Source organism: Eumetopias jubatus, unplaced genomic scaffold (assembly GCF_037043125.1).
Source record: "Eumetopias jubatus isolate StellerSeaLion01/CBP00866 unplaced genomic scaffold, mEumJub1_p1.0 scaffold_2, whole genome shotgun sequence".
Classification (NCBI taxonomy): Eukaryota; Metazoa; Chordata; class Mammalia; order Carnivora; family Otariidae; genus Eumetopias; species Eumetopias jubatus.
In genome coordinates this window covers 2,047,772-2,072,953 of record NW_028274808.1, presented here as the reverse complement: position 1 = coordinate 2,072,953, position 25,182 = coordinate 2,047,772, and the positions used below count along the sequence as shown (strand labels likewise).

The 25,182-nt window shown below is 54.8% G+C and overlaps 1 protein-coding gene across 1 annotated transcript in view; it reads right to left on the bottom strand.

The window, feature by feature from the left end:
• Window positions 1-3,637: 3,637 nt before the first annotated feature.
• The window catches only part of ARHGEF10 (Rho guanine nucleotide exchange factor 10), an 86,477-nt gene continuing 64,932 nt past the window's right edge, over window positions 3,638-25,182 (bottom strand). The window contains exons 22-27 of the mRNA XM_088020893.1: window positions 24,410-24,615; window positions 23,726-23,883; window positions 18,616-18,758; window positions 14,651-14,825; window positions 7,845-7,967; window positions 3,638-5,357 (exon numbers count right to left, since the gene is read on the bottom strand). Of these exons, the coding sequence (XP_087877019.1) occupies window positions 4,852-5,357; window positions 7,845-7,967; window positions 14,651-14,825; window positions 18,616-18,758; window positions 23,726-23,883; window positions 24,410-24,615 (1,311 nt within the window). The 3' untranslated portion in view covers window positions 3,638-4,851. The remainder of the gene's footprint in view (window positions 5,358-7,844; window positions 7,968-14,650; window positions 14,826-18,615; window positions 18,759-23,725; window positions 23,884-24,409; window positions 24,616-25,182) is intronic.

Genomic DNA, 25,182 nt, shown 5'->3' with positions numbered 1-25,182 from the left:
CAGTTGCCTAGAAACAGTCCAAACACGGGGTCTTTGGCTCGTGTCCTCCAACAGCCAGGCTTCTTCAGCGACAGTAAGTGCAATGGGTACAGCGTGCACACCGTCTGCCTCCCTCAGGACACCTGCAGGGTAAAACGTGTAACAGAAGGTTCTACTCAGTGGTGACGTCAGCGACTCCCAAACCACGTACCCATAGAAAAACCCAGTTTTAGGAAGCATTTTCGTGCCCATAAAATCCGAAAGTTGCCAAAAACCTGCAAGTTCTCTAGGGCTTAAATGATGTCCATTTTACGGGTGACAAAACTGGCTAGAGGTGATCCCACTTTCCTCTGGATCTGGGACACGCTTTCCAAACTGAATGTACAAAATACTGATTGACAGAAGATGCTTTAGGACATGATTTAGAAAATCAAACAGGATGACTCCATTTGCAAAAATTCCATTTCTCTACAGCTGGTCAGAAATACTGCAAAAAGAGAAGCAAGTCACCCATTCCTGCCCAGGGGAAGGCCTTCCGTCTTGATGTGGGCTGCGCTGTGGCAAAGTACCAAGCAGCCCCGCTGGAAGCAAGCCCGCAGGCCTGGGGTTCACAGAGCCAGGAAGCGGGCCCCTGACGGGAGGCCTCATCCCGGCTTTCGTGGCAGGCGTGGCTCTTCCACTGTGCAGCGGCTGGTTTCCTGGCCTCGGGGCTCACGGGGCAGCAGTGGGCCCGGCCCGGCTCTTAGGACATTTCGTCTCTCTGCCGGAACAGGGACTTTTTGCAGGGCCCCGGTCTGAAGCAGGGCTGCAGAGGAAACGGTGATCTCAGAAACACGCGTCCCCGAAGGCTCAGACTGCAGAAAAGACTGTGCTCTCAGCCAAAGGGGCAGACGCAGGAGGCCATGGGGGAACAGCCCGAGCGGATCAAGTCAAGTCAAAACTGGGTCCCTGCAGGGGCTCTGGAACATCTGCAGGTCAGCGTGGGGTGGGGTCTGATCCAGCCAACCCCCACCAGCTGCCCCCTGACAAGGGGCCAGGGGCGGAGACAGGAGGAGGTGGGACGCCCTGACCAGGAAGGGGGGCAGGAGGTGGGGCGCCCTGACCAGGAAGGGGGGCAGGAGGTGGGGCGCCCTGACCAGGAAGGGGGGCAGGAGGTGGGGCGCCCTGACCAGGATGGGGGGCAGGAGGTGGGGCGCCCTGACCAGGAAGGGGGGCAGGAGGTGGGGCGCCCTGACCAGGAAGGGGGGCAGGAGGTGGGGCGCCCTGACCAGGAAGGGGGGCAGGAGGTGGGGCGCCCTGACCAGGAAGGGGGGCAGGAGGTGGGGCGCCCTGACCAGGATGGGGGGCAGGAAGTGAGAGTGTGGAGGGTATGGAGGGCAGAAGCAGAGGACAGCTGTAGAAAGGCCTTCTCACCACCCCGTGTGGCTCTCATCCTCAAGGGCACCAGGACACGCCCCCCCACCACGGGAGGCCTGATGTCACCCCCCAGGGCGCCCTCCCAGATGAGTCCCGCTACACTGAACAATTCTTTGGCCTCAGGACAAGGTCTGCGCATTTCCCATCTCCGAAACACTCCAGGACATCACAGTTCTCCAGACTTGCTGTTCTGCTGCTTCTGGGGGTGCACCCAGCTGCTCCCTGATTCAGCCGGGCCTCTTCTCATTCTGTCTGGCCACCTCTCTACATGCCAAGTCCGTCCAGATGGGACCCCACTCCCTGTAGCTAGGTTGGGGACGGCTCCTGTCTGGGCCAAGCTGGCCAATGCTTTATTCACAAGCACGTGCAATCACAGGGCAGCCAGAAGCCTGGGGCTGGGAGCTGAGGCAGGAGGGTCAGAGGGCTGGGGCGGGGGGAAGGCAGTTTGCCTTCTTCTCTTACCCTAAGTTTTCCCAGCAGCCCATTATCTGCTGAGCTTCTGAGCTGGGTTACTCATCCCCTGGTCGGCTGCTGGAGCTGAGTCCCTCCTCAGCTTGGGCCCCAAAGTATGGGGCTGCTGAGACCCCGGGGGCTCCCTGCCAAGCAGGCAGCTGAATGCCCCAAGAGTCCAGGGACAGTCCCAGGGGCCTCCGTAGATTTGCAGGCCTGTTTGCGCTGCCCGAGGATACCCAGCTTCCAACCTGCCCGTGTTTGTAGGAGCCAGATGCCACCCCTTCTCCTCTGAAAGGGCACAGACCCCTCCTGCAGGCTCAGCGTCTTTTGCCTCCCACAGCTTAGTTTACCCCATAGGACAGGTCCCCACTCCTCCGTTCCTTCAGGGGTCACGGCACCCGCCTTCCAACACGTGGAGAAGGCGCGTGGCCAGCCCTGCTCCTGCTGTGACCGGGGTTCTTCGCCTGCACGCTGCACCCCACCCGCTCTAGATGGCCCTGCTCCTTGGGCCGCGCATCGGCGGGCTCGCAGCCTTGGAGGCTGCAGCGGGATATTTATTAGGGCAGGGGAGCCGGACGAGCCTCGTCGGGGAGCCCCGCACTCCTGGTGCGGTGGGACCCTGGCTACTCGCTGCAGCGGCCACCAGCCCAGCGGGAGCCATCCTCTGCTTGCTGGGTTGCTGCCCACAGGGGCAGCCCGTCCTGCCTGCTGGTTTGCTGGAAGTTTCGTTTCCCTTTGGACACAGGACCTGAACTTCAGCAGCACTTGAGGCTGCAGAGGTGAGAAGCGCCCTCCCAGGGGAAGACAGGGGGCTGCTCTGAAGTTTACCCCTTGGGGCTGGATGTCCAGAGTCAAGGCCCAGCAGAGCCAGCATCAGGTGAGGCCTCCCTGGCTCGCAGAGGTCTTACTGAGTCCTCACCAGGTGGAGGGGCTGGCAGCTCCCATCATGGGGCTCCACCCTCACGACCTCATGACCTCCCACCTCCTACCATCACGACCGTGGAGGTTAGGATTTCAACACATGAATTTTGGGGGATGCATCCAGTGCACAGCACTGGCCCAAACTCACCCACACCCGTGGCCAGACACTGTTGGTCCCAGGACGCTGCCGGGCAGCCAAGCCCACACGGAGGCACACGGGCCCACCAGCTGTTGCCCCGGGGCTGGAGGGCCCAAGGGAACCCGGCCTCGCCCCAAGGCAGGGTGGTGAATCCCGGTCTCCTTGCAAGCGGGGGGACAGACACACCCGCGTGGCCCTGGGTCCCAGGCAGCCTGCTGTCCCTAGCCGTCTGCCGCCCAGGAGGGGCTCAGCGCTCTGTTGGGAGGTGAGCGACCACAGAGACAGTGACGGCCCCACAGGGAGGCCCTTCCCTGCACAGAGCCCGGCCAGACTTCTGACCCGTGAGTACAATATACGGCCATCACGGGAGATTTGTCTAAATGTGTCGGTATTCTAAAATAAGTGTAAACCTCAATGGGTGCCATGTCTTTTGTTTTGTTTTGTTTTGTTTTTTACTTACTTATGCTGTAAGAAAACTTAGTGGTTTTGAGTTTTTTGAGATATCGATGAAGACCAAACACCTTTGAGTACCAAGGTTTCAATAAAATTCACATCAGAGTAGTTCTGTTTTATTTAACCCATAAAAAGACCAAGAAGTTCCACGGTTTCAGTCAGCGCAAATAATATGGAGCCTGGCCAGAACAGAACGTAAGTGCCCCTCCACGGTTCATGGGGGAAGAAAAGGCAATTCGAATACTGTATTTTTAAATAAAAAGACTTTATTGATGATTTAAGATAGCAACTAACAATGTAAGGAAGCTTGGGAAGATATTACTTTCACGGTGGGGGTATATATGCACCTTGGAAAATATTTGGCTGGGGCATAAAATTAGCATTTTTAGTCATCTGTAAAGTGCTGAGAAATTTACCTCCAGTGACGCCTGCAGTAACGGTCTTAAAGCCCTCAGTAAGTACAACACGGATGGATGAATCCACGTGGGGAGCCACAGACTCGCTGCTCAGCCGCACACCCGGACATGGGCACCGGCTTCGTGAGCGCAGAGCAGAGCCTGTGCGCCCGTGGGAGATGCGGCTGAGGGACGGGGCGCGTTGAGGGCAGGGCTGCCCGCCTCGGCCCGCGTCCCACAGCCACACTGACTAGCACCGTGAAAGAGCCGGCCAGCGCACTCTCTGCACATTTCCTACAACAGGGAAACACACACTTTTCGAACATGGGCATCAATACTCTTGGACGCGAGGAGGGAGGAAGAGTTTGGCGTTGATGCTCGAGTCCAAATGTCGATGAGGTTTTGAGCATTTTGGTTCAAAGCAAACATTATTTGTGAAATGTTACAGATCATGTATTGACTGAAACGTTAACTGTTAATTTTTAATAGACAAAAAAAGCAATATAAAAATACCACTTTGTTAAAATATACAATACACACAGGGTACCACTTTGGAAAACCCAGTTCGCTTCAGAAAGCAAACCAGTCCAGCAGACCCACTGGACTGGTGTGTGTTCACTGGCTTTCTTCATTGTTACAAACTCTACTCCAGAATTTAAAGACAGACAATATAAATAAAAGCAGTGACTCTGAATCAAGTAAAGTTATTATTCTAAGAATTGTTAGTAAGTGTCCATACTACTGAACAGGCTATATCTTCCCAGACGTTCTCAGTCTGCAAATTCTCAGGGTAGCAGGGCCCAGGAGTCGGTCTGGGGCACCCCGGGCGTGTACGTGGACTGCGGCGGTCAGGAGCGCGGGGTGCCCTCCCGCAGCTCCCGACGGCCCCCTTGTGCTGCCTCCTCACAGCAGCTGCACCTGCCTCTGCGTGGACAGAGGGGACGGGCCGGCAGGAACCCACCACCACGACACCACAACGATATTGCACATGCCTTCCCCAAAGACCTAATTCATCCTCAACCAGTGTAGACAGTCTACAGCCCGCCAGGTCACCCAACCCAGCTGAGAGCCGTCCTCGGCCGCCAACGCCCCGACTCACGCGTTCAGCAGGGGGATCTGCCAGACCATGACAGAGGAGGCCAGCTCCTCTGGGCGCTGCTGCCGGGCCTTCCTGCTCACCCGCCGGTGGCCCTGGCCCCCACACGCCACCAGCACCGAGCTGGCTTTCGCCCTCCTGGCCCGCCGCCCTCTGCTCGGCAGGACGCTGGGGAACCGCAGGAGGTCGTAGACCATGGTCTCCTCTGATCTGGGCTCCAGGGAGCCCGAGCCCTGTGAGGGGGTCAGCGACCCAGAGGACGAGGAGAAATCGCTTCGGTGAGTCACGGAGCCCAGCGAGTCCCCCAGCCAGATGGCGTCTGCGCCGCTCGGACTCAGGCTGGGCCCCTCGCAGGGCAGCGCCTCCTTCTGCTCTTCGTCCTGGGGCTCCGCGCCGGGGGATGGGCTGTCTGCAGGCTTGTCCTTGTCTGTCCTGACAGCGGCGGAGGCCATGACCAGGAACTTGACAGGCCCGTTGTGCGCGTGGTAGGAGACCATGCCTCTTCCTGAGTGGGCGTCATTCCGCGAGCACCGCATGCAACAGACAGGATCACAGAGGAATCAGCAAGCATCTCTCTCTCGTCCAAACCACAGAAACCCATGCAGAACTCAGATACCAAGGGACAGGTTAAAGCCAGGATGGTGCCCGGTCGCATTCTTGTGGACTTCTACTTAATTCCCAGAAAGCTTTCAGAGTGATGGTCTAAAGCCCTAATGCCCACATGGGACTCAGAGCAGTAAAGGGGCGGTGCTCCTGTGCCCCGTGCGAGGGTCCCCTCACCCACGCTACAGAGAGAGATGTGATTGTCCTAAGTCTCAACTGAAAAATTAAGTGCCAGACATGTGTCTGTTTTAGGCACAAGATGCTTAAAATACCAGCAGCTTCCTGCCATCTCTCAGTATAAGAAGGTTCTAGGGTTTAGAATGAGTTCCTTCCATTGTTTTGATTAAATTGGGGACTTTTCTATCCATCTATCTAATGAATTAATTTATTTAGGGGGGACTTTTCAATTTAGGAGTGATGTGATTTTAACTTTAAAATCCTCACCTCACCCAAGAGCACATGTCAGAAACTACCCAGAGGTCTGTTTTGAAACAGGATTATTGCCCGTCCCCGAACGCCCCGTCCCTATGTTGTCAGGTGGGAACAGGGTGTCTACACTTTCCAAGCGCTTCACAGGTGAGATGACAGGGACATGGCAGGTGTGTGCCCTTTTTCACCAAGTGCTTTAAGCCTGACACACACCCGAGCCCTCACCTTCATCCCATCTTGGCCAAAGCAGATAAAATTACAGGATTCTTTAGCCAGGGTGAGCTGCCGTTCCTCCATGAACAGAGCGCACACCCCGCAGGTACGGGGAGGGGGGAGGGGCAGGAAGGCTCAGACACCAGCGAGGGAGGCGTCCCCCGACGTGACAAGCGGGGGGAAAACATCTCCGGGTCACCTAGGGAAGGTGAGCACAGGCGTCTCCTACGCGCAGTGATTCCGCGCCTGGCGTGCACCCCCAGAAGGACGCGGGCCGGTATCAGCGGAGGCGGCCAGACGAACACACGCAGAGGCATCGCAAGCAACACAGAACACTGGAGACTGAACAGCCGCCGTGAGACACGCGGACGCCGAGGGCGTCCCCTACACCAGCGAGCATGAGGGAGCCACAGTCTCTCGCGCCAGTGAGGACGCCTCTCGGCAATAACGTGGAAACAAAAAGAGTTACGGAGAAATACCTACGTTAGGAGGCAATTCTAGGAAATGGGAAAAACAGCGAAATTACAAATTTGGTTTTTTGAGGTACAAACTGGCAAGACTATAGGGAAAAATCAATGGAATGAGGATATGCAACTCAGGCGAAGGGTTCTGTATGGTTGGGGGGAGGGGCGTGCGCCGCCGGGGCCAGTGGAAGCTGGAGGGTGACCCCTTCACCAGCTCCATGGAAACTGGACGTGTTCATCACATGCGATGCTGTGTGTGCCATGTGTGGATCGTCATAAAAACAGGAACGGAGACATGAACAAAACTGGAATCCTTGACCCTAACAGGTGGCTCTTGAACTCATGTCAACTACAGACCTATTTATGATAGTCAGTCACAGCTCGCTGAGGAAGGAAGGGCATCTGAAGTCACATGAAATATTCTGGTGTTGTCATTAGGAAGATGGTGTAGGAACACAATCTTTATTAACATTCTGGTGAATTTCCTACAAATCCTTTTCTCTGAGATTTTTTTCCCACATGGCTGATATTATGTAATCAATATAAAATTTAAGACACCTCACATGCTGGTTTTACTCATAGAAGTAACGTTTTTCCGTATCATTCAAAGCTCTCCACATTGTTTTTACCAGCTTCGCTATATTCTAAAATGGCAGTACAACCATTTTCTTAAATCTCTCTTCACCCCTAATTTTTAAGTTGTGCCCTACTCTGTGCTATGAAAAACTGAATGCTGTGTCAAGTATCTTTTTTGCATCTTGCTTTTGTTCATAGACTCAGCTGCTTCCCAAGGCAGATTTCAGAACTGAAAAATCCTGACTCCAGACACACGAGCATTTTGAGGCTCCTGATCCAAAATGCCAAATCGCTTCCTGAAAAGACTGTACCCATTTGAACCCTACCAACATTGCAAAAAACCTTGTTCAGATGCTGAGCTTCCTTCTTTGTAATATAAAATGTAAAAAAAAAAAGCATCCACTGCCATTGAGCAAAATCATGTATCTAAATGCCAAAGAGTAGTAAGTGGCAACAAAGGGAACATGAAAACGTTTTTGGGGTAAGATTCTCCCTGGGCCACTAACATAAGCAGCAGAAAAACACAAGTAGGAACTGATGATTCAAATTAACAGTCTACAGAGTACGCTAAAAGAAGAAAAAGTAATAATTCACAGTGTGTAAGCAGCTCCCGGGATGCAAGAGCGTGACAGAGATGGAGGGCTTGGTGAGAGCACAGGACGGGACAGGGGCCCGGGAGGCGCAGGCCTGCAGGGGCGTCTACTCACCAGTCACCTTGGGGATGCCCTGCAGACGCGGGACGGGCAAGGCCACCACGATGCCCAGGCTGGTGCCGACCATCAGCAAGCCGTGGCAGACGAGCAGGCTGGTCACGGACAGGCGCTGGTGCCCTGGACGGAGAGAGGGAAGTGGAGTGGTCTCGGCAGCTGCACAGCGCTGGGGACAGGCACTCGGTGCCCCCCCTGGAAACACCACCAGCCTCCCGCCAGAGCGCTTGCGGTGCCAAGCACGCCCTCCCGGGGCTCTCCAACCACACGCTGTGCTCACTTCCACTGCAGGGAAGAGAGAGACCAGGGGCCGGGTTTCCGTCCTGGGCACCCCAGCAGAAGGAGCCCCCACGCCTGCCAGGAGAGAGGGGCTCTACCGTGCCCAGGACAGATGTCTCCGCACATGCCCCGCAGCACAGCTCAGGCACAACAGGTGACCTCCTGCACCTGCTGCTGGAAACAGCACGGGCAACGGCACGGGAAAGGTTCATGGGGAACAACGGAGTCAGACGGGCCTTCCTGGCTTTGGCCGTTTGTCTAGTTTGGTTTTACAGCCACGGCCCCGAGACCCAGAGGCATCATCGGGCCAGGAGGGTACTTCTGGGCGCCGCGGGACTCGCTACAGCCACGCTTCTGAGGAGAGTCCTGGGGACTCCCAGCCTCCTTCTGCTCTAACATGGACACGCAGACAAGAATGGTTCAGTTTGCCCGTGAGAAGCGAAGGTGGCATTTAAAACAACATTCTGCTTCTCTTCTGTAGAAATGAAGGTTACTTCCAATATGCCTGAATTCCACCTGAAGTCCATCTTGCAGAAAAAACACGGACACAAATGGTCTAATACCAGGGCCAAAGGCAGAATAACATGACCATTTTTTTATGAATTTTCTTGCAACGACAAACACACACACACACACACATACACACAAACGCAAGACCCCCTCCCCAAAAAACCCCAAAACAAAACCAAAACAAAATTTACAAAAAAATTAAGATTTGGTTTTATTTCTCAATATAGACATATGTTCTTTTAAAAGCTAATAGTGTTTTTGTCCCCAGGAATTATGGACATCTGTCTGTTTGAATGACTTCATTTTGGAGATGGGTGGGCACTCTGTGTGGATTTTGCATACAGGTATAAAATATCTATAAAACATACAGGTACAGGTGTGCAGACACTTTCAGAAGCAAACGAGACCAACTCACAGCCATTATTACTGAGTGACACATCACATACTGGAAGGCTTATCCACGTGCTCATAATAAACACACCCACAGAAGGAACAGAAGCAGCAATGAGCCTCAGTGTGGGAGGAAATGCACCAACTGGGACTCTCTCTGCACCTCCAGCCCTGAACATAACCACAGCACACAGGCAGGGCCCAGCTGCTGGCTCACCCAGGCTCAGCCGCCAACCGGTTCGCTGCTGGCCCACCCAGGATGTCACCAGGATGCAGGAAGACACCAAACCCCAATCCTCAGTTTTGCTTCCTAATTCACAAATAATCTTGAGTCTGGTTTCATTTGCTGATGCTTTTGATGTGGTCAATGTGTATTTTTTTTTTTTTAAAGTCACACTGATTTTTAAAAAATCCTAATTTAGCCATTTTATGTGGCTAGGTCCCTCCCGGCAGGCAATGTGCTCACTCAGTGGGGACACAGGAAGGCTGATTTAACATGACCTCTCAGAACTTTTCCATCAAAATATTTTCCCTTGAATATTCCGGACAGCGCAGCAAAACCTCCATCATGGGGTAACTGTGACTGCTTGCGACCTACAATTCACAAAGCTCCTTCCAATGTGTTTGCTGTAAATTCTATGCCTTCATAACCCAGAAGTTTGCTCTACAAGATGTGCGTGCTCGTCACGGACAAGTTCACTGTCATTTGTTAGACAATGTGATCTGTGATGTGGTCAGTGCCAAAGAGCATGAGTGTGACTGTTCTCAGAACTGAGTTCTGAGTGGAAGACAGCAACCCTGCCCAGTCTGCACAATCCTAGAGTCCGCAAGTGGGAGCATGCTCAGATCCCCAAGGATGACCCAGATTCCGTGAAGCTTTGTTCACGTCCAACAAAGGGCCTGAGTTATAGAATATCGATTTTATTTTCAAATTTTGTTCTTTCTAGCGTGGGAAGTCTTCATCTTTAGAACCTACTGGAATTTGATAGTCCAGTAAGAGCACAAAAGGGTAATTTTATGTATATATGTACACGACACATCCCACCTGAGCCACGTCAAGGACACAAGTCTAGACTGGAGGTTTGATGTTTGTGCACACACAGAACGCGCAGGTGTGCGGGTGCCACTGGGCGGTCACGGACAGGAGTGTCCTGGGGGTGACACAGCCCAGTGGACTCCAATGTGCCTACATCCGCGTAGCACAAACACGTGCAGAGTCACCTGAAGGTAAAGCTGAGTGCACCAACACTTGTCACTAGGAAACACTGGCCTGAGGATGACACGGGTGGGAAGAAAGGAGGATATGGCTCTTTGGTGATCTCGTTCTCTAACGCACAAAATGCAATGCAAACCAGACCAATTTTGGGTCACGGCTTTCCGAGCGCTGTACTCAACAGCCACGGTGGGAAGCATAACAGGTGCAAGAGCATTCTGGTGGGACTGAATTCTGCTCTCCACACTCTCCTCCTCCTTCCAGGTTGATGGGCCACGGCGGCAAGACAACCTCCGAGGTGAACAGGGTGTGCGGGGGGGCGTCAGATGCCCCCAGACACTGGGGGTAAGCGACTTCGGGAAACCATACGCCCCGGTCTGGACTGGATGCGCACTTTGTGCTTTTGCAGCGGCAGATGGACACCGGATGAAGACCCAGGACAGACGGACCTCGCAGACAGCGTCGGAGGGAGCGTGTGTTGGGACCGCAGGGGCAGAGCCGAGCCCAGGGTGGACGCCGGCATCTGGCCCACGGAGAGTGCACTCGGGGAAATGGTGTTGCCAGATGCCCGAGGCCCTCGCTGCACACCCTCTCGGTGCTGCCAGCGCCCATGTGGGTCCATGATCAGCACTCACAGAGCCACGCAGGTGGGAAAACAAGGGAGTCATTAATGGAGGGTAAAACCAGCCATGAACACGGTCACGAGGAACGGAGGAAACAGCACCCATGCGTGGGCCTGTAAACGCCGTGTGGACTTGAGGTCGGCAGGGGGAGGTGGAGCACAGTCCTGGGAGACAGGTGCTGGCCTGGGGCGTGTCTCGGCTAGTCTGTGGGGGGCCTGGACCCGCCGTGACCTCGGGGGGCAAGGGCAGGGTGCCAGCGGGTCCGGGCTCCCACTGCCGGGTCTGCTTATCCGGTGAGGCTGGGGACAGCGGAGGCAGGACTCGGGGGCTCAGGCGGCAGGCCCTTGGCAGCAGCCACCCACTGTCCCCCTGGAAGGACCTGGCCGCTCATGGACAAGATGGCTGCCCGTTCTGGTTACGGGTGAATCTGACTTTGTTTCCTGCCACCCACGACCACAGACCCCCACTGCAAACATCTGCTCCACCAGCGTGTGTGAAGAGAAAACCCATCATCCCCAGAGAAGCACCCATGTGCTCACAGAGCCAGGAGGCCGTCCTCCATTTCCTTCAATGTCAATTGTCTGTTCTGTAAATCTGGTGTCCTCATGACACAAAAACTGCCTACATTCTTTAGGACGTGATTTGTACAGAGTTGCCCCCTGCACCTGATCCCCTTGCCACATGCACACGTGTGCACACACGGCAACTACGAAGTGAAGAATGTGCTCGTTAGCCTGGCTGCACTGAGCCCTTCACAATGTACACAGACATCAAAATGAGGAGCCGCACGCCAGAAACAGCTCTGTGGGTCAGACATCCCAGTGAAGACGTAAAAACAGCAAAGAAACTGCTCTCATGCACTCACCAAGCCCAAATGTGTCACCCACCCTATTTCCCGCCCCCATCTACCCTCAACTCCTCCCTCCCCATGTCCAACACCAATGTTCCACTTGTCAGAGGCAGTCTTTTTGGAACTTGACCCTTTATCCTGTTTTTCATGCATCAACGGCAACTATTCCTTTCACACCTTCTGCTGAAGCTACACACGTCTTCAGAATTGTTACCAACCACCACCCACCACCAACCACCCCCAATCAGCCAACAACCAGCCAACAACCCTCAACCAGCCAACAACCACCCACCAACTAACAACCACCCACCAACAACTACCAACAATTACCAACCAGCCAACCATCAACCAGCCAACCACCAACCAGCCAACCAACAACCAACCACCAACCAAATACCAACTAGCCAACAACTAACCAATAAGCACCAACCGACCAACTACCAACCAGCCAACCACCAACCACCAACTAACTGCCAACCAACCAACCACCATCTATCAACCAACTGATCAACAACCACCAACCGACCAATCACTAATGGACAATCAATCAACCATCAACCACCAAACAAAAACAAAACCTCCCAGTGGTACCACCACAGTCTTACTTCCTTTAAGTGATGGATAAAAAATAAATATGTATACACAGGATACCTGGCCAGAATATAATTTGCACTGAATTTGTGAGATTTTGATAACTTGCTTTACTGCCTACGTAAGCAGGGGACCCAGATAACTTCCAGGAGGTTTTCTTCACACTTATGGGCTTGCAGAACTTAAAATCCTATCAAACATGTAAAGTCAACTTGATTGGGGTCCTCTGATCTGGCTTATTAGCCTTTTGCTATTAACTTTTCCAAACTGAAATCTAAATTCAATCTCTTTACCTCCCTGGTCCCCACTGCTCTTAAAACATCTGCAGCAAAGCTCCTCCCTCACACATATGCACACACACACGTAACCCACACTCTCTTCTGCACACAATCAGTCCTCACACATGCACCCACCCACACTCATGGGCACACAAGTGCAAGCGCACGCGCACGCGCACCAGCACTCAGGCCATGTGCTCGGCCGTCCCCCGCCTGGTCCTCTCCTCCCGGCCCCTTGGATGCACACCGCAGGGCTCTCCGGGCTCCTGACACCCCTTCTTTCTGACTCTGCATATGCTCCTCTCACCTCCTGAGGGTGGGATCTCATGCTCTGACCTGACACTTTCTGCCCTGTCCCCTGTCCCTCATCACTCATCGCCCATCAAACTCCCCAACTGTGGCCCCTTTCCTGACGCCCCGTCCACGCGCCGGACCCCCTTCCAATTTCCTATGAGGCTGCTCTGCTCAGCACCAAATGCAACGGATACTCTTCCCCAAACTGGCTCTCTGTGACCCCATGTCTGTTGATGATTTTACGTTCTTCCCAAAAACCCAGGCCCCAAATCTCAGACTTTCTGGCCCTTCCTCTCCCTCGTCAGTCTTGCCCCAGCGGACTCTGCTTCTCCCTGGGTTCTCACGGCTGCTTGCGAGGTGTGCCCCTCTGGACCACAGGCGGGTCCCCACTGCCCCGCTCCTGCCCTTGCAAACTCGCGGCCCCACAAACTCTTCAGCCTCTTCCTTCCGTCTGTCTCCTCCTACACAACGGCCACCTGCTTATCGCCACACCTGCTATGTGCCTACAGGTCCCGGCCACGCGCCTGCATAACCTAGTGGTGCCTACACGGACCAATGATGTGCCCACGTGTGCTCACTACATGCATACGTAGAGCAGCCGCGTGTCCGCACACACCAGCTACATGTCCACACACACCGGCCGCGCGGCCGCACATACCAGCTACATGTCCGCACACACCGGCCGCGAGTCCGCACACACCAGCTACATGTCCGCACACACGGCCGCGCGTCTGCACACACGCCAGCCGAGCATCTGCACACACCAGCCGCGCATCCGCACGCACACCAGCCACATGTCTGCACACACCAGCCGCGCATCCACACACACACACCAGCTACATGTCCGCACACACCAGCCGCGCGTCCGCACACACACCAGCTACATGTCCACACACACCAGCCGCGCGTCCGCACGCACACCAGCTACACATCCGCACACACCAGCCTAGCGTCCGCACACACCAGCCGCGCGTCCGCACACACACCAGCTACATGTCCGCACACACCAGCTGCGTGTCCACACACACACTGGCCACATGCTCATAGTCAGCAGCTACACCCATGTACCATCTGCATGTTTATACACAACATACACATGTGAACTACATGCTTATACAAACCAGGTACGTGAGTATGTTCTAGCTACATGCTTGTGCACACCAGCTACCTGAAATACAAGTGTATACATACTGGCTAGACGCTTACAGACCGGCCACATGACTACACCTACACGTGTGTACATGCTAACGACATGCTCATACGTACCAGGTGCCTGCTTGTACTTGCTGGCTACGTGCTTATGTATACGCTACCCCCATGTTTCTGTATGTGCAGCACACACACTACACGTATGCACATGCACACACTAGCCACGTGTGCACGCACGAGCTACCAGCTGTCCTCACAGTCCGATTTCTGCACCTTTGCCTGTTCCATCCCCTCTGCTGTGGGCACCCTTCCCGCTCTGGGCCTGCTGGGCTCCCAGCTGAGATGCTGCATCTCTGGCTTCCCCCAAGAGCCCTCTCTACTGAAAAGTGACTCTTTTCCTTCTCTCTGTTCATCAAGTTGAGGTCCCTGCTCCCAGGGTCTGGTCTTACCTGGCTCAACTACAAGCAATGTCTATGGTCACAGGCTTCTGAGCTATAAAAACCATGCTCTAATTTGGCTCTATGCTAACGCACAGACTCACTCCTGTGTCCTTGCCCGGAAGGGGCCACGCCTGCACTCCACGCCCCCCACCCTCTCCCTCAGGACCCTCCCCGTCCGGATCTAATTACCTGGCAGCATATGGTGAACGGGGGTGGCTATGTTGATGTCCTGCAGATGCTTGAGTGTCTCAGTGTGAAAGAGGCGAAGTGTGGACCCGGAGGTGAAGGCGATCCAGATCCCCACGCCAGCGATGACCATGTGAGAGACCACCATGCCTTCTTCCTGGTGGGCCTCGAGCTGGTTCTGGAAAAATCAAGGAGAAGTGATGCACGGGGCTCTGGCTGCAGTGGGGGCCTTGCCACCACGTCACTGCCTGCTGAGCTGGCCCTCTGCGCCGCAGCTTAAGCCCCAGGTCATACAGCTGTCCTGGCTGCGAGTGGCCAGCTGGCACTCCAGAGGGGCTCAGCGTGACCCCCAAGGACCTACAGCGAGGGGGCTACTACTCCAAAACCACAGGGACCTCCGTGTCGGCAAGACACACAGTAGCAATCGAACTGCCCCCGTTCCCGCTCCCAAGCAGTATTCACGGTATTTCCCAGCGACCGTGAATCCCAAGAGCCTGCTGGAAGGCCTACCCACCACCAAGGTGGGGCCCAACAGTCACTGGCAGGTTGGCGAGCACGGGAAAGCAAGAGCGACACAAGGAGCGGAGAGTGGGAAGGTCTGGGAACGTGACGGCCAGCCAGCTCCCTGGGACACCGGCGTGGAGCCGGCAGCCCCTTCCCCAAACCCTGCGCAGGGAATGCAGGCCCACGCCCTGGCCTCGGGCAAGCCCTGTGAAGGCCTGCCAGGCCCCACTGCTCCGAACCCTCGTGGGCTGCCCGCGGGGCTCTGGGTCTGCACCCACCCCGGCCTGGTCTCTGAAAGCCACCTGCTACTTCTTTGCGGGACCAGTCCTTCCTTCCCAAGCATCTGGCCAAGCTCTGGCCCCTTGGCTCCGTCCTGCTGACCCTGCTCCACGCAGACCCGTGACAGGAGAATTTTGTAACTTGGCTGCAGCACAGATGGGGAGCCCCAGGTGGGCAGCGAGCGGCACTCCCTGGCAAGTCTGGAGAAGGGGCGTGCAGGGGTGAAGCTTGCAGAATCGGTGTGTAGACACGGCATCTTAAAGCAGCCCCTGAGCTCTCCGGCAGATCAAATCCCGCACAATCCTCCAACCGGTGGGAAACGAGATGGGCTTGCCTCTCTGATCTCACGGCTGTTCCCCAACGTCATGGAACAGGGGGGTTTTCAGAGCCCATCACCCACCAAGGAAGCTGTGTTTACACATCTTGTGTGCCCACCCCACACAGAAAGGGGTCGCCGGGCTTCACCCCTCACCCAACCCACGCGCCCTGTGTGGCACGCCGTGAGCTGAGCGGAGGGTGAACACAGGCATTTCCACCGCAGTTAGCGGCAGAGCCCTTGTCCACCTGCACCCCGAGGAACCCAGACAGGGAATGGGGCCCCCATGTTCCGAGCTGGCCTGGACGCCCCACTCCACACAGCCATCACGGGCACAGATGAGGCTTCACTCTTCTGGGGGCTTCTCGGGGAGAAAGTTCCGTTTTGTCTCTCAGGAACCAGTACAGAATTCCTGATGTGAGGGCTGCAGGAAGCGGAGGGTTAACTACACCCCATGGCCACGTGTCTGCCCGCGGGGCTGACTGATGGGGCAGCAGAGGATGGGCCGCAGGAGATGGGCACGCACCCCTGCACGCTCCCCCTCCCCTTGTGAGGACAGGCTGGCACTGCCCACGGTCACTGCCACACGTCACCACAGTGACGCAACACAGGTTGCTGGCCCTCAATAGAATCCAGCAGGCCCGGGGCCCAGAACTATTTCTAGAATGTTCCCAGGAGTGCTCCTGGGCCACATCCACCTTTCACTGCTTTCCGGCAAGTGATTCATTCCCTGCTGTTCATCGTCCATCCTCTGTCTTATTGGTCATGTCACGCGCCTCTGTGCTGTGCAAAGCGCCACAGGAGCGCAGGGGTGCTGGGGTCGTGCACTGACCATGACCACTGCCGTGTGCTTCTTCCCAGAGCGGCACCCTCCGCAGGCCCGTGGGTCCCGTGGGGTCCGCCCGACTCTCTCCTCCATATGGGTGGTCTCTGGCAGCACCCCCCTAAACTGCCAGCAAACCGACCTTCAGAGAACAGGAAGGTCAGAACACCTGCACATTAAATCCCTCAGTGGCTCACCATCGCCCACGGCAGGGGGGCGTCCCGGCAGGAAGGACACATGCGCCCCAAGAAAGCCAGCCAGACTCTCTGCTTTCCATGGGACGCCTCCAGCATGGTGAACCCCGACAGGCCCCCTGCGAGGACTCACAGGCCCCGGGGAGAGAAGCCCCGGCTCCTCGGGGTTCTGCCCGCACCTGTGCCAACTGCACCTCCCACCACGCCGCCGGACTCGCCCACGCCTTTCTCCCACCCGAGGTGCTCTGCTCCTTCCCTTCCAGGGATGCCTGCTCTGCCTGGACAGCCCGGCCTCATGCGGGTTCTCAGGCGGGAATAATTTAGACTGCTTCTGTCGGCGCTCTGTGTTCTTGGCATCATAGCCATGATTCCTGTCTTCCTGCCCACAGCCTGTGTGGCCAGAGCCACGAGTGGCTGTCTTTCCGTCTTGTAGGATGCTGGCGAGGCACATCCAGGACAAAACCCAGAAGAGCTATCTGTGGTCCAACGGGAAGTGCTGCACCCCGCGGGTCTGGCTGTGGCACCTGGTGACCTTCCCAGAGCGCGCCCTCCACTGCCCCTCAGTGGGCTCGCGCAGTCTACGACCATCTCCCACGTCCGCAGGGACTGCCCGCTCCCAACCACTGTCCGCCGGCACTCTGGCACATGAAGGAGCTCCGGGCCGGAGGCTGACACCCCACCTTCTAAGATCACAGAACATGCCGCCAAGTGTGTCCCAAAGTAGGCTTCACGCATGTCTTAAAACACGTCTCAGTGAGCACTGGCAAAATGGCTGAAGGTCCCTACCCTGCTGAACGGATCATCCTTTCTAAGGAGAGTCTGGACAAACATTTTCAGGAGTCCATAATGACTACAGTTACTCACAAACTTGCAGAGGTTCACACCAGTCACTGCAACGAGCCCACAGTGTGCTCGCGGAGATCAAGGTGATCCCTCCCCTGAATGGGTTCCTTTCTCTACTACCTTTCATGTGATAGTTGGAGGAATTTCTAGTCGTGACGTGATTCATTCCATTGGCTGAAAACAGTACTACTGTTGGTATCTGGGTTTACGTAGAGAGGAGGTAAGGAATGGTCATGGACGGCTTGGCTTCTTTTTCTTCAAGTTTCGTAAGAACTCTTTTTCTATTAAGGACATTAACTTTTGGTCACAGAGATGGACGGTATTTTCTCCATTTGTCATTTATAAAACTTTCTTTCTGTACAAACACGCACACTTATTAAATGTGAACAAAATACATTCTAAAATGACCACGTTCATTGTTTTGTTTATTATGGCAACCTCAGAGCACGTGTCTGGCTTAGGAAATCTCCCGCACTGCAGAGTAATGCGAACATTCTATGGCTTTCTATCTAAGTTTGTGATTTTGTTTATGTTTTAAAATTACCTCCATCTGGAACGTTTAGGAGGGAAAAGACCCAGGGCCTGGGGCACGGCTCCATGTTTCCACATGGCGCGCTATCTCCTGATCCTTCACCGAATAATCCAAGCGCTGCACTGACTGGAAGGGCCACCTGACCTGGGGCCAATTTTCCCCGTGTCCTCGAAGACTATTATGTTCATACTAAATACATTTTTTAAAATAGTGTGTTTGTGTTAATTAGCAGGTAAACGATGAACAATTCTTCCACAGACACATAGCCACATGACGGTTAGCTGAATTACCTAGTTAATCCTGCCTTTCACAGACAGATCTAGGAGGAACTTTTCTCTTGGTGCAGGGCCATGGGCAAGAGGCTGCCTGCCTCCACCACAGACCAGGGGCTCCCTGACCGCCAGCACTGGAGCTTAAGTGGGGCGGGTTCTAGAAACGCATCTCCTTCACGCCGGACACTCACTTAGAACGACTTACCTCTATCGCGTGGGTCTCGGTGCTGACTGTGAACACCTGGCCCCCAGAAGCTGCCCACAGCGTGTCCTCCGTCGTGACAAGACTTCTAACCGGCAGGACGCCTAATTTTATCACTTTCTGAGGTTCGGAATTCCAGGATCCATCTTAAAAAAAAATTTTACTTTCATTCAGATTCAGTTATCCATGCACAGGGCCTGGGGGAAAGGATCAGAGATCATTTTATGCTTGTCTTTTTTTTTTAAGTAAGGTCTACACCCAGCATGGGGCTGGAACTCACGACCCCGGCATCAAGAGTCACAGGCTCTACCAACCAAACCAGCCAGGCGCCCCACAGACCATTTTAAATAACAAGCAAAATACCATTGGTAATTCTGAGGCTGACACCTGGGTCTGGGTATCCAGAGCTCGAGGAGTTGGCACCATGTCCATGAGACAAACTGACTCAGTAATGGAGCAATGTTCTGAGCCCAGTCCGGCCGCCTGGTATGAATCGTTCAACCTGCGTCTCAGCTTTCTTCCCTGTAACATGGGGACAATACCACCACGCGCCCCCAAGGCTGCATGAGAGCGTGAGGAGTGACCAAGCGATCAAAGAGCTCAGCGCCATGCCCAGCACACAGGTGTCCAGTGAGTCCTATCATCTACAACGACAACACACGAAACGGCTTGGTCGTCAGTACAAAGCTCTATATCTGAATCAGCGTGGGACGAGGCTTACATTTCCCAATTACCTGTTCTTCCTTTTGAGATACCCCTGGCCACAGACTGTGTTATCGGGACCCACCACATCTTCAGTGCATTAAAAAAAAAAGTCAGAACTGGGGGAAGAGGCTTCCCTCACTTCTCACGAACTCGCTCCATTCCTCCGGCACAGGCAGGGATGAAATATTTTGCTTTGAAAATATTTCCAAAGGCCTACTGATGAGGTTTGTCACACTTTATATGAAGTGTGAGTCAACAGGCAACTGGGATGGCAATAAAAAATATTTAAAGCAAGACTTCACATACGTTTTCAAAGTGTGTAATTTCCCCGTGAAACATTAAAATAAATTCTTCAATTTTCAAAGTAACAATTAATTAAGCCACGATGCCTAAGAACACAACTATAACCGTTAGTCTGCCAACACCTCAGATCCTAATCAAATAAAGCACTCTGCTCAAGGAAGGGGGCAAGGTCTTGGCTCCAAACCGAGTGCTTGCTTCTGGGTTCTATATTTGAACCACTGAACCTTTTCATCCAAACCCTGTTTATGAGTAACTGTCTTAAGCCGAGGGGTGCCGACGCCAAGAGGCACCTAGTCAAGTTTTGAACTTTGTAGCCTACTTTCAAGTTATGATTCAACCGTACTGGAAATGCTTTTATGCTGCAGTTAGGCCAAAAGATGCTGCCGGACAATTACCACCAGTTCCAATGGATACTGACCTGCCGTTCACTTGTAAGATCTGCACCGAAACCAGGGTATCGTTGTGTGGTTAAACACACGCACACGGTCACACATGCACACAGCCACACATACATACACATGCATGCAGTCACATGTGCACACACATGCAGTCCCATGTGCATACACACAGTCAGGCATGCCCACAGCCACACAGGCATACACATGCATGCAGTCCCACGTGCACATGCAAGCAGACCCACGTGCACACACACACGTATATACACACGCAGTCCCACGTGCACACACATGCATGCAGTCACACGTGCACATGCAAGCAGACCCATGTGCACACACATGTATACACATGCAGTCACACATGCACACACACAGTCCCACATGCACACAGCCACACATGCATACACATGCATGCAGTCACGTGTGCACATGTGTACATGTAAGCAGACCGACGTGTACACATATACACACAGGCAGTCTCACGTGCACACACATGCAAACACACAGTCATACGTGCACACACAGTCCCACGTGCACACAGCCACACATGCATACATATGCATGCAGTCCCACATGCACATGTAAGCAGACCCACGTGCACACACACATATACACGCAGTCCCACGTGCACACACATGCAAACACACGGTCATGCGTGCACACAGTCCCACGTGCACACACACCCAGTCACGCGTGCACAGTCCCACGTGCACACAGCAACACATGCATACACATGCATGCAGTCACACATGCACATGTGAGTAGATCCACGTGCACACACACGTATACACACAGGCAGTCCCACATGCACACACATGCACAGTGACACATGCAGTCACATGTACACACGCAGTCCCACGTGCACCCACACATGGTCACATGTGCACACACAAGCACAGAGGCTTTTTCATCCAGGACTCACAACCCTAAGAAGCCCTGCAGTCTTCACTTCCAATGGGATTACAGCAGTTCGGGATGGAGATACAATTCTCCCCAACACACACAAGCGCCTGAGAGTGCAGGGCCGAGGATGAGTGCTCCAACTGCCTGCCCCATGGTGTCTGCGTCCTTGGATAGCCGTCACATGGCCACTGCCAAGTCCTCTGGAGCAAGAAATCTGCTGCAGACATGTTATTTTGCTTAAGGATTAACTTCTAACAATTGAACTTTGTTCTCTGAGCACCTAAGTTACTCTTTCTGCAGGTCCTGTGCTCTGGGCCCTTGCACAAAATCCCCTGAGGGCAGCAGGGAGGGCACACCAGTGGGCACTGGGCTGTGGGCGTCAACTCCAGCTGACAGTCCACCTGCCTGGGGACAGCCTGTCTCTGGAGTCTGCACTCTAGACCAGAGTGCTCAACCAGGCTGCCCAACCACGGCAGGGCCCCGTTTTGAGCTGACACTAATTTCCTGCAGAATTCCAGATTTCAAGCTCCCTAAAAAGTCAAAGACTTGCAACAGTGCTTGGCTGAGAAGCGGTGCAAGGGCGGTGGCCTCCAGCAAGTCTCCCACCTCGGAGAACACAACAGCCGAGAACAGACCTGTCCCCAAAGACGACATTCAGACGGCCCACGGGTGCACACATGAACGCGCGCTCAACACACTCAGCAGCAGAGAAATGGAACACTTGTGGGAATGGCCATCCTCAAAAAGACAAGAGGTAACAAGGGTTGGCGAGGACGTGGAGGAAAGGGAGCCCGTGTGCACTGTCTGTGGGAACGTAAACCAAGCAGCCGCTCTGGAGAACAGCGTGGAGGTTCCTCAAGAGACGAAAAATAGAGCCACCCTCCGACCCAGCAATCCCACTCCTGGGGACTGATCCGAAGGGTGTGAAAACACCAGTCAGAAAAGGTAGTTGCACCCCCACGTTTGCTGCATTATTCACAACCACCAGCACATGGAGAAGCTCTAAGTGACCATCGATGGTTGACTGGACAGAGATGTGCTGTGGAATATTAGTCACCATGAAAAACAAGGAAACCCTACCGTTTGTAAGGACATGGATGAACCTTGAGGGCATTATGCTACGTGAGGTCAGTAAGACAGAGAAAGACGAATACCACATGATCTCACTCATGTATGGAAGCTAAAAACCTCCAACTCGCAGAAATACGGCGGGGGTGGGGTCATAGAGGATGGGGTGTGGGTGGGGGAGATGGTGCTTAAAGGTACACACTGGCAGCCAGAAGGTGAGTCCTGGGGAACCAATGCACCGCACAGACCTGAGTCCACAACACTGCGTTATGAGCATCCCAGTTTTAAGAAAGAGGATCCAAAGTGCTCTTACCACGGGAAGAGAAACAGTACATACGTGACGGGAGACAGGAGTTAGCTAACGCAGTGGCGATGGCTCTGCAGCGCATACATGGATCCAAACCTTAAACATGCGCTGTGCTATATGTGAATTATGTTTCACTAAAGCTGGGGGATAGAGAGAAGGTTTCACCAGCCCCAAATTAAATAAATATAAACGCTGAATAAATTCATCGCACTGGGAGAAATACACATCAATATCCCAAATCAATTTAGGAAGTTGAGCAGACGGGACTGAAATTATGGTACTTTCAGACTTCCAGATTTTTAGCAATTCCCATGAAAGTCCATCTCTGCCAGAGAGGCAGAAAGCACACCTTGAGTGAGCCACCCAAGCCAGAGACAACGGGGGAAAAGAAACACAGAGCGATGCCATGGTAAATATTCACATGCACCTAAAGCAACGCGTACTTCATTCTAAATACAGCTGAGCCCATGCAGAAACCATGCGTCTGAGCCACAGTGCTCACTCCACGGGGCACACCTGCTGGCTGGGCCCTAAACCCGGGTGCTCCCGGGGCTCGACGGCACACAGGCTTCCCGCCCTTCCCAGCTCTCTATCCCTGGGTGTGCAGGCAGGGCTCCCTTGCCCCAGGACAGTGAGGGGCGCCCCTCAGGCTCGGCTCCACCGCCTCCCTGCAGAAGGCTCGGACCCGGCACCTCCCAGTGCTCCCCGGGCACCCTGAGCGCTGTTTACCCTCGGTGAACTGTTCGTCCCCGGGTGGGAAAAGTGGGGGCTTGCTCCCTTCTGCAGCTGCGGGTGAGGCAGGAGGCAGAGCGGCTGTACGGCTCCCTGCCTCCACCGCCAGGAGCCGCGGCCCGGTGCCCGCGCTGGAGACACCCACGTGCGCCAGGAGGCTGCAGACCCGCACTGTGGCCCTCTGGTGTCCCCGGAACCCACCGGAACCCTGGGCCAAGCCTGAGACAAGAGGAGGAGCCTGAGCGGGAGGGACGACAGCCAGCACGTGCATCCAGGCAGTCCTTACTGTTGGGCGCAGACCTGGTCCAGCCACTCAGGCGGGCAGCCTGCGGTCCCCTCCACCCAAGAAGACAAAGCCTCGCGGCCCTGAGTGAGGGCACGGGCAGCGAGATGGCCGGGGTCTCGGCCGTCGGGAGAAGGACACACATGGACCTCAGCACTTTGTGGAATTGGGGGGCGTGGGCCGGGAGACCCGTGTCTGAAACCACTTCCCACCTGTGCAGCTGGGGGCAGCTGGGGGTGCTTGCGCTTTGCACTGTCCTCTCGAGGTTGAGCAAGCTGCATGTGCCTTGGGACGTGTGCTGATAGACGCTCGCGGGGACGTGACCCAGGAATATGAAGCTCTGTCCACAGGAAACCCCCAGAAACCACCACAAGATTGGACATGTAGACGTGCCACACGCAGTGTAGACACAATTACCTTCTGCTTTCGCATAGACGGCCACGGCGCCATTGACCAGGCCGGCATACAGGCTCTGGGGTGTGCAGGCGAGGCTCAGGACCGTGGACTTGTCCGGGGTGAAGAAGTGCTGCAGACGCACCTTCTTGGAGCCTTGACTGCTTTTATACACAGAAATGCTTCAAGAGAGACACAAGAGCCAGTAAGTGCATGTGTCAGGCGGGAGTGCACTTGGGAGGCAGGGCCCACACAAGCGTGCACAGCAACTCCCCGCACTGCCCCAGCCCCTCCCCGCCCCCGCCCCGCACGCACACACTGCTGCCACCGATCTCGTCCCGTATTGTGAAGGAGAAATTGTGGAAGAAATTACTTCTTCCTAGTGAGTTCACATCAGGAAAACCACCGTAAAGTGCCTCTGAACGGTGGCAGGGTTCCGTACCCGTGCAGCACAGACCAGGCCCTGGTATACTCCAAACATGAGCACTCAGCGACTTGTAAAAGCAGGACCAAGAAGAGACAGGTCAGGGGAAGCCGCCAGGCAGAACTGGGACGTTCCCTGCAGTCGCCATTCCTCCTTGGGGGTTTCCCGCAGTCATTCCCCTGGGCGGGCAGCGACCGAGCCAATCCCACCACGTGGTGTAACCCCTAACAGATGGGGCGGGTGACCGACCTACTGGGCTTGTCATGGAGCAGCGCAGGGCTCACCTCCCCTCCTCGGTCCCCAGGCAGACGGTGGGCACGCCCGGTGCTCTCCCGGCCGCGGTCTCGGGCTCCGCGTGCCGCTCCTCTGCAGGGATGAACACCATGCACAGGATTCGAGACTCCACGTTGAAGCACTCAATGACTTTGGGGTTGGAGTTTTGAAACGAGACGATGGCAATCTGGCCCATCTGGCTGGTGCAGCTTCCGATCTGGGGGGGAGAGGAGGGCCTGGAGCTTCCACAGCACCGGACCCCTGACCTCTGGGTGATTTCGTATCGCCACGGGAACCAACATACTTCACAGAATCAAGAGCTGTTTACATCATCTGCTCGCAGAGCCCGCCTTTCCTTTTCAACGTATGGGGTTACTTTCTCTTTTAATTTTCATAACGAGAGCCCAGTTTTGTTTTTGTTTTAATTCCTATTTCTATCCCTGTGGTGGTGGCTGGCTCAGGCACAATGCAAAGGCTTCAGAGCTGATGAAAACCAGTCTTAAACTAACACCAGCGTCAGACACGCTCACCCAGGGAAACAGGGCCTTAAAAAGAGAGCGCGTCAGAGCGCCCCCCAGTGTGGTCACCAGCATGTGAGCTCGAGGCGCTGTGCCTTGGCCCTGGGACGCTGGCGGGCGGTGGGCACCCCCACGAACCTATCTGCCGGGTCACTGGACACCCCACAAGCTTCGTTCCTGACTTGAAGTCCAATTGTTTTTTCAGTGGGAAAGAGTCACATCTTGTTAACGGAAGAATCAGCAGGACAGAGCGTTCAGGGTCCTGG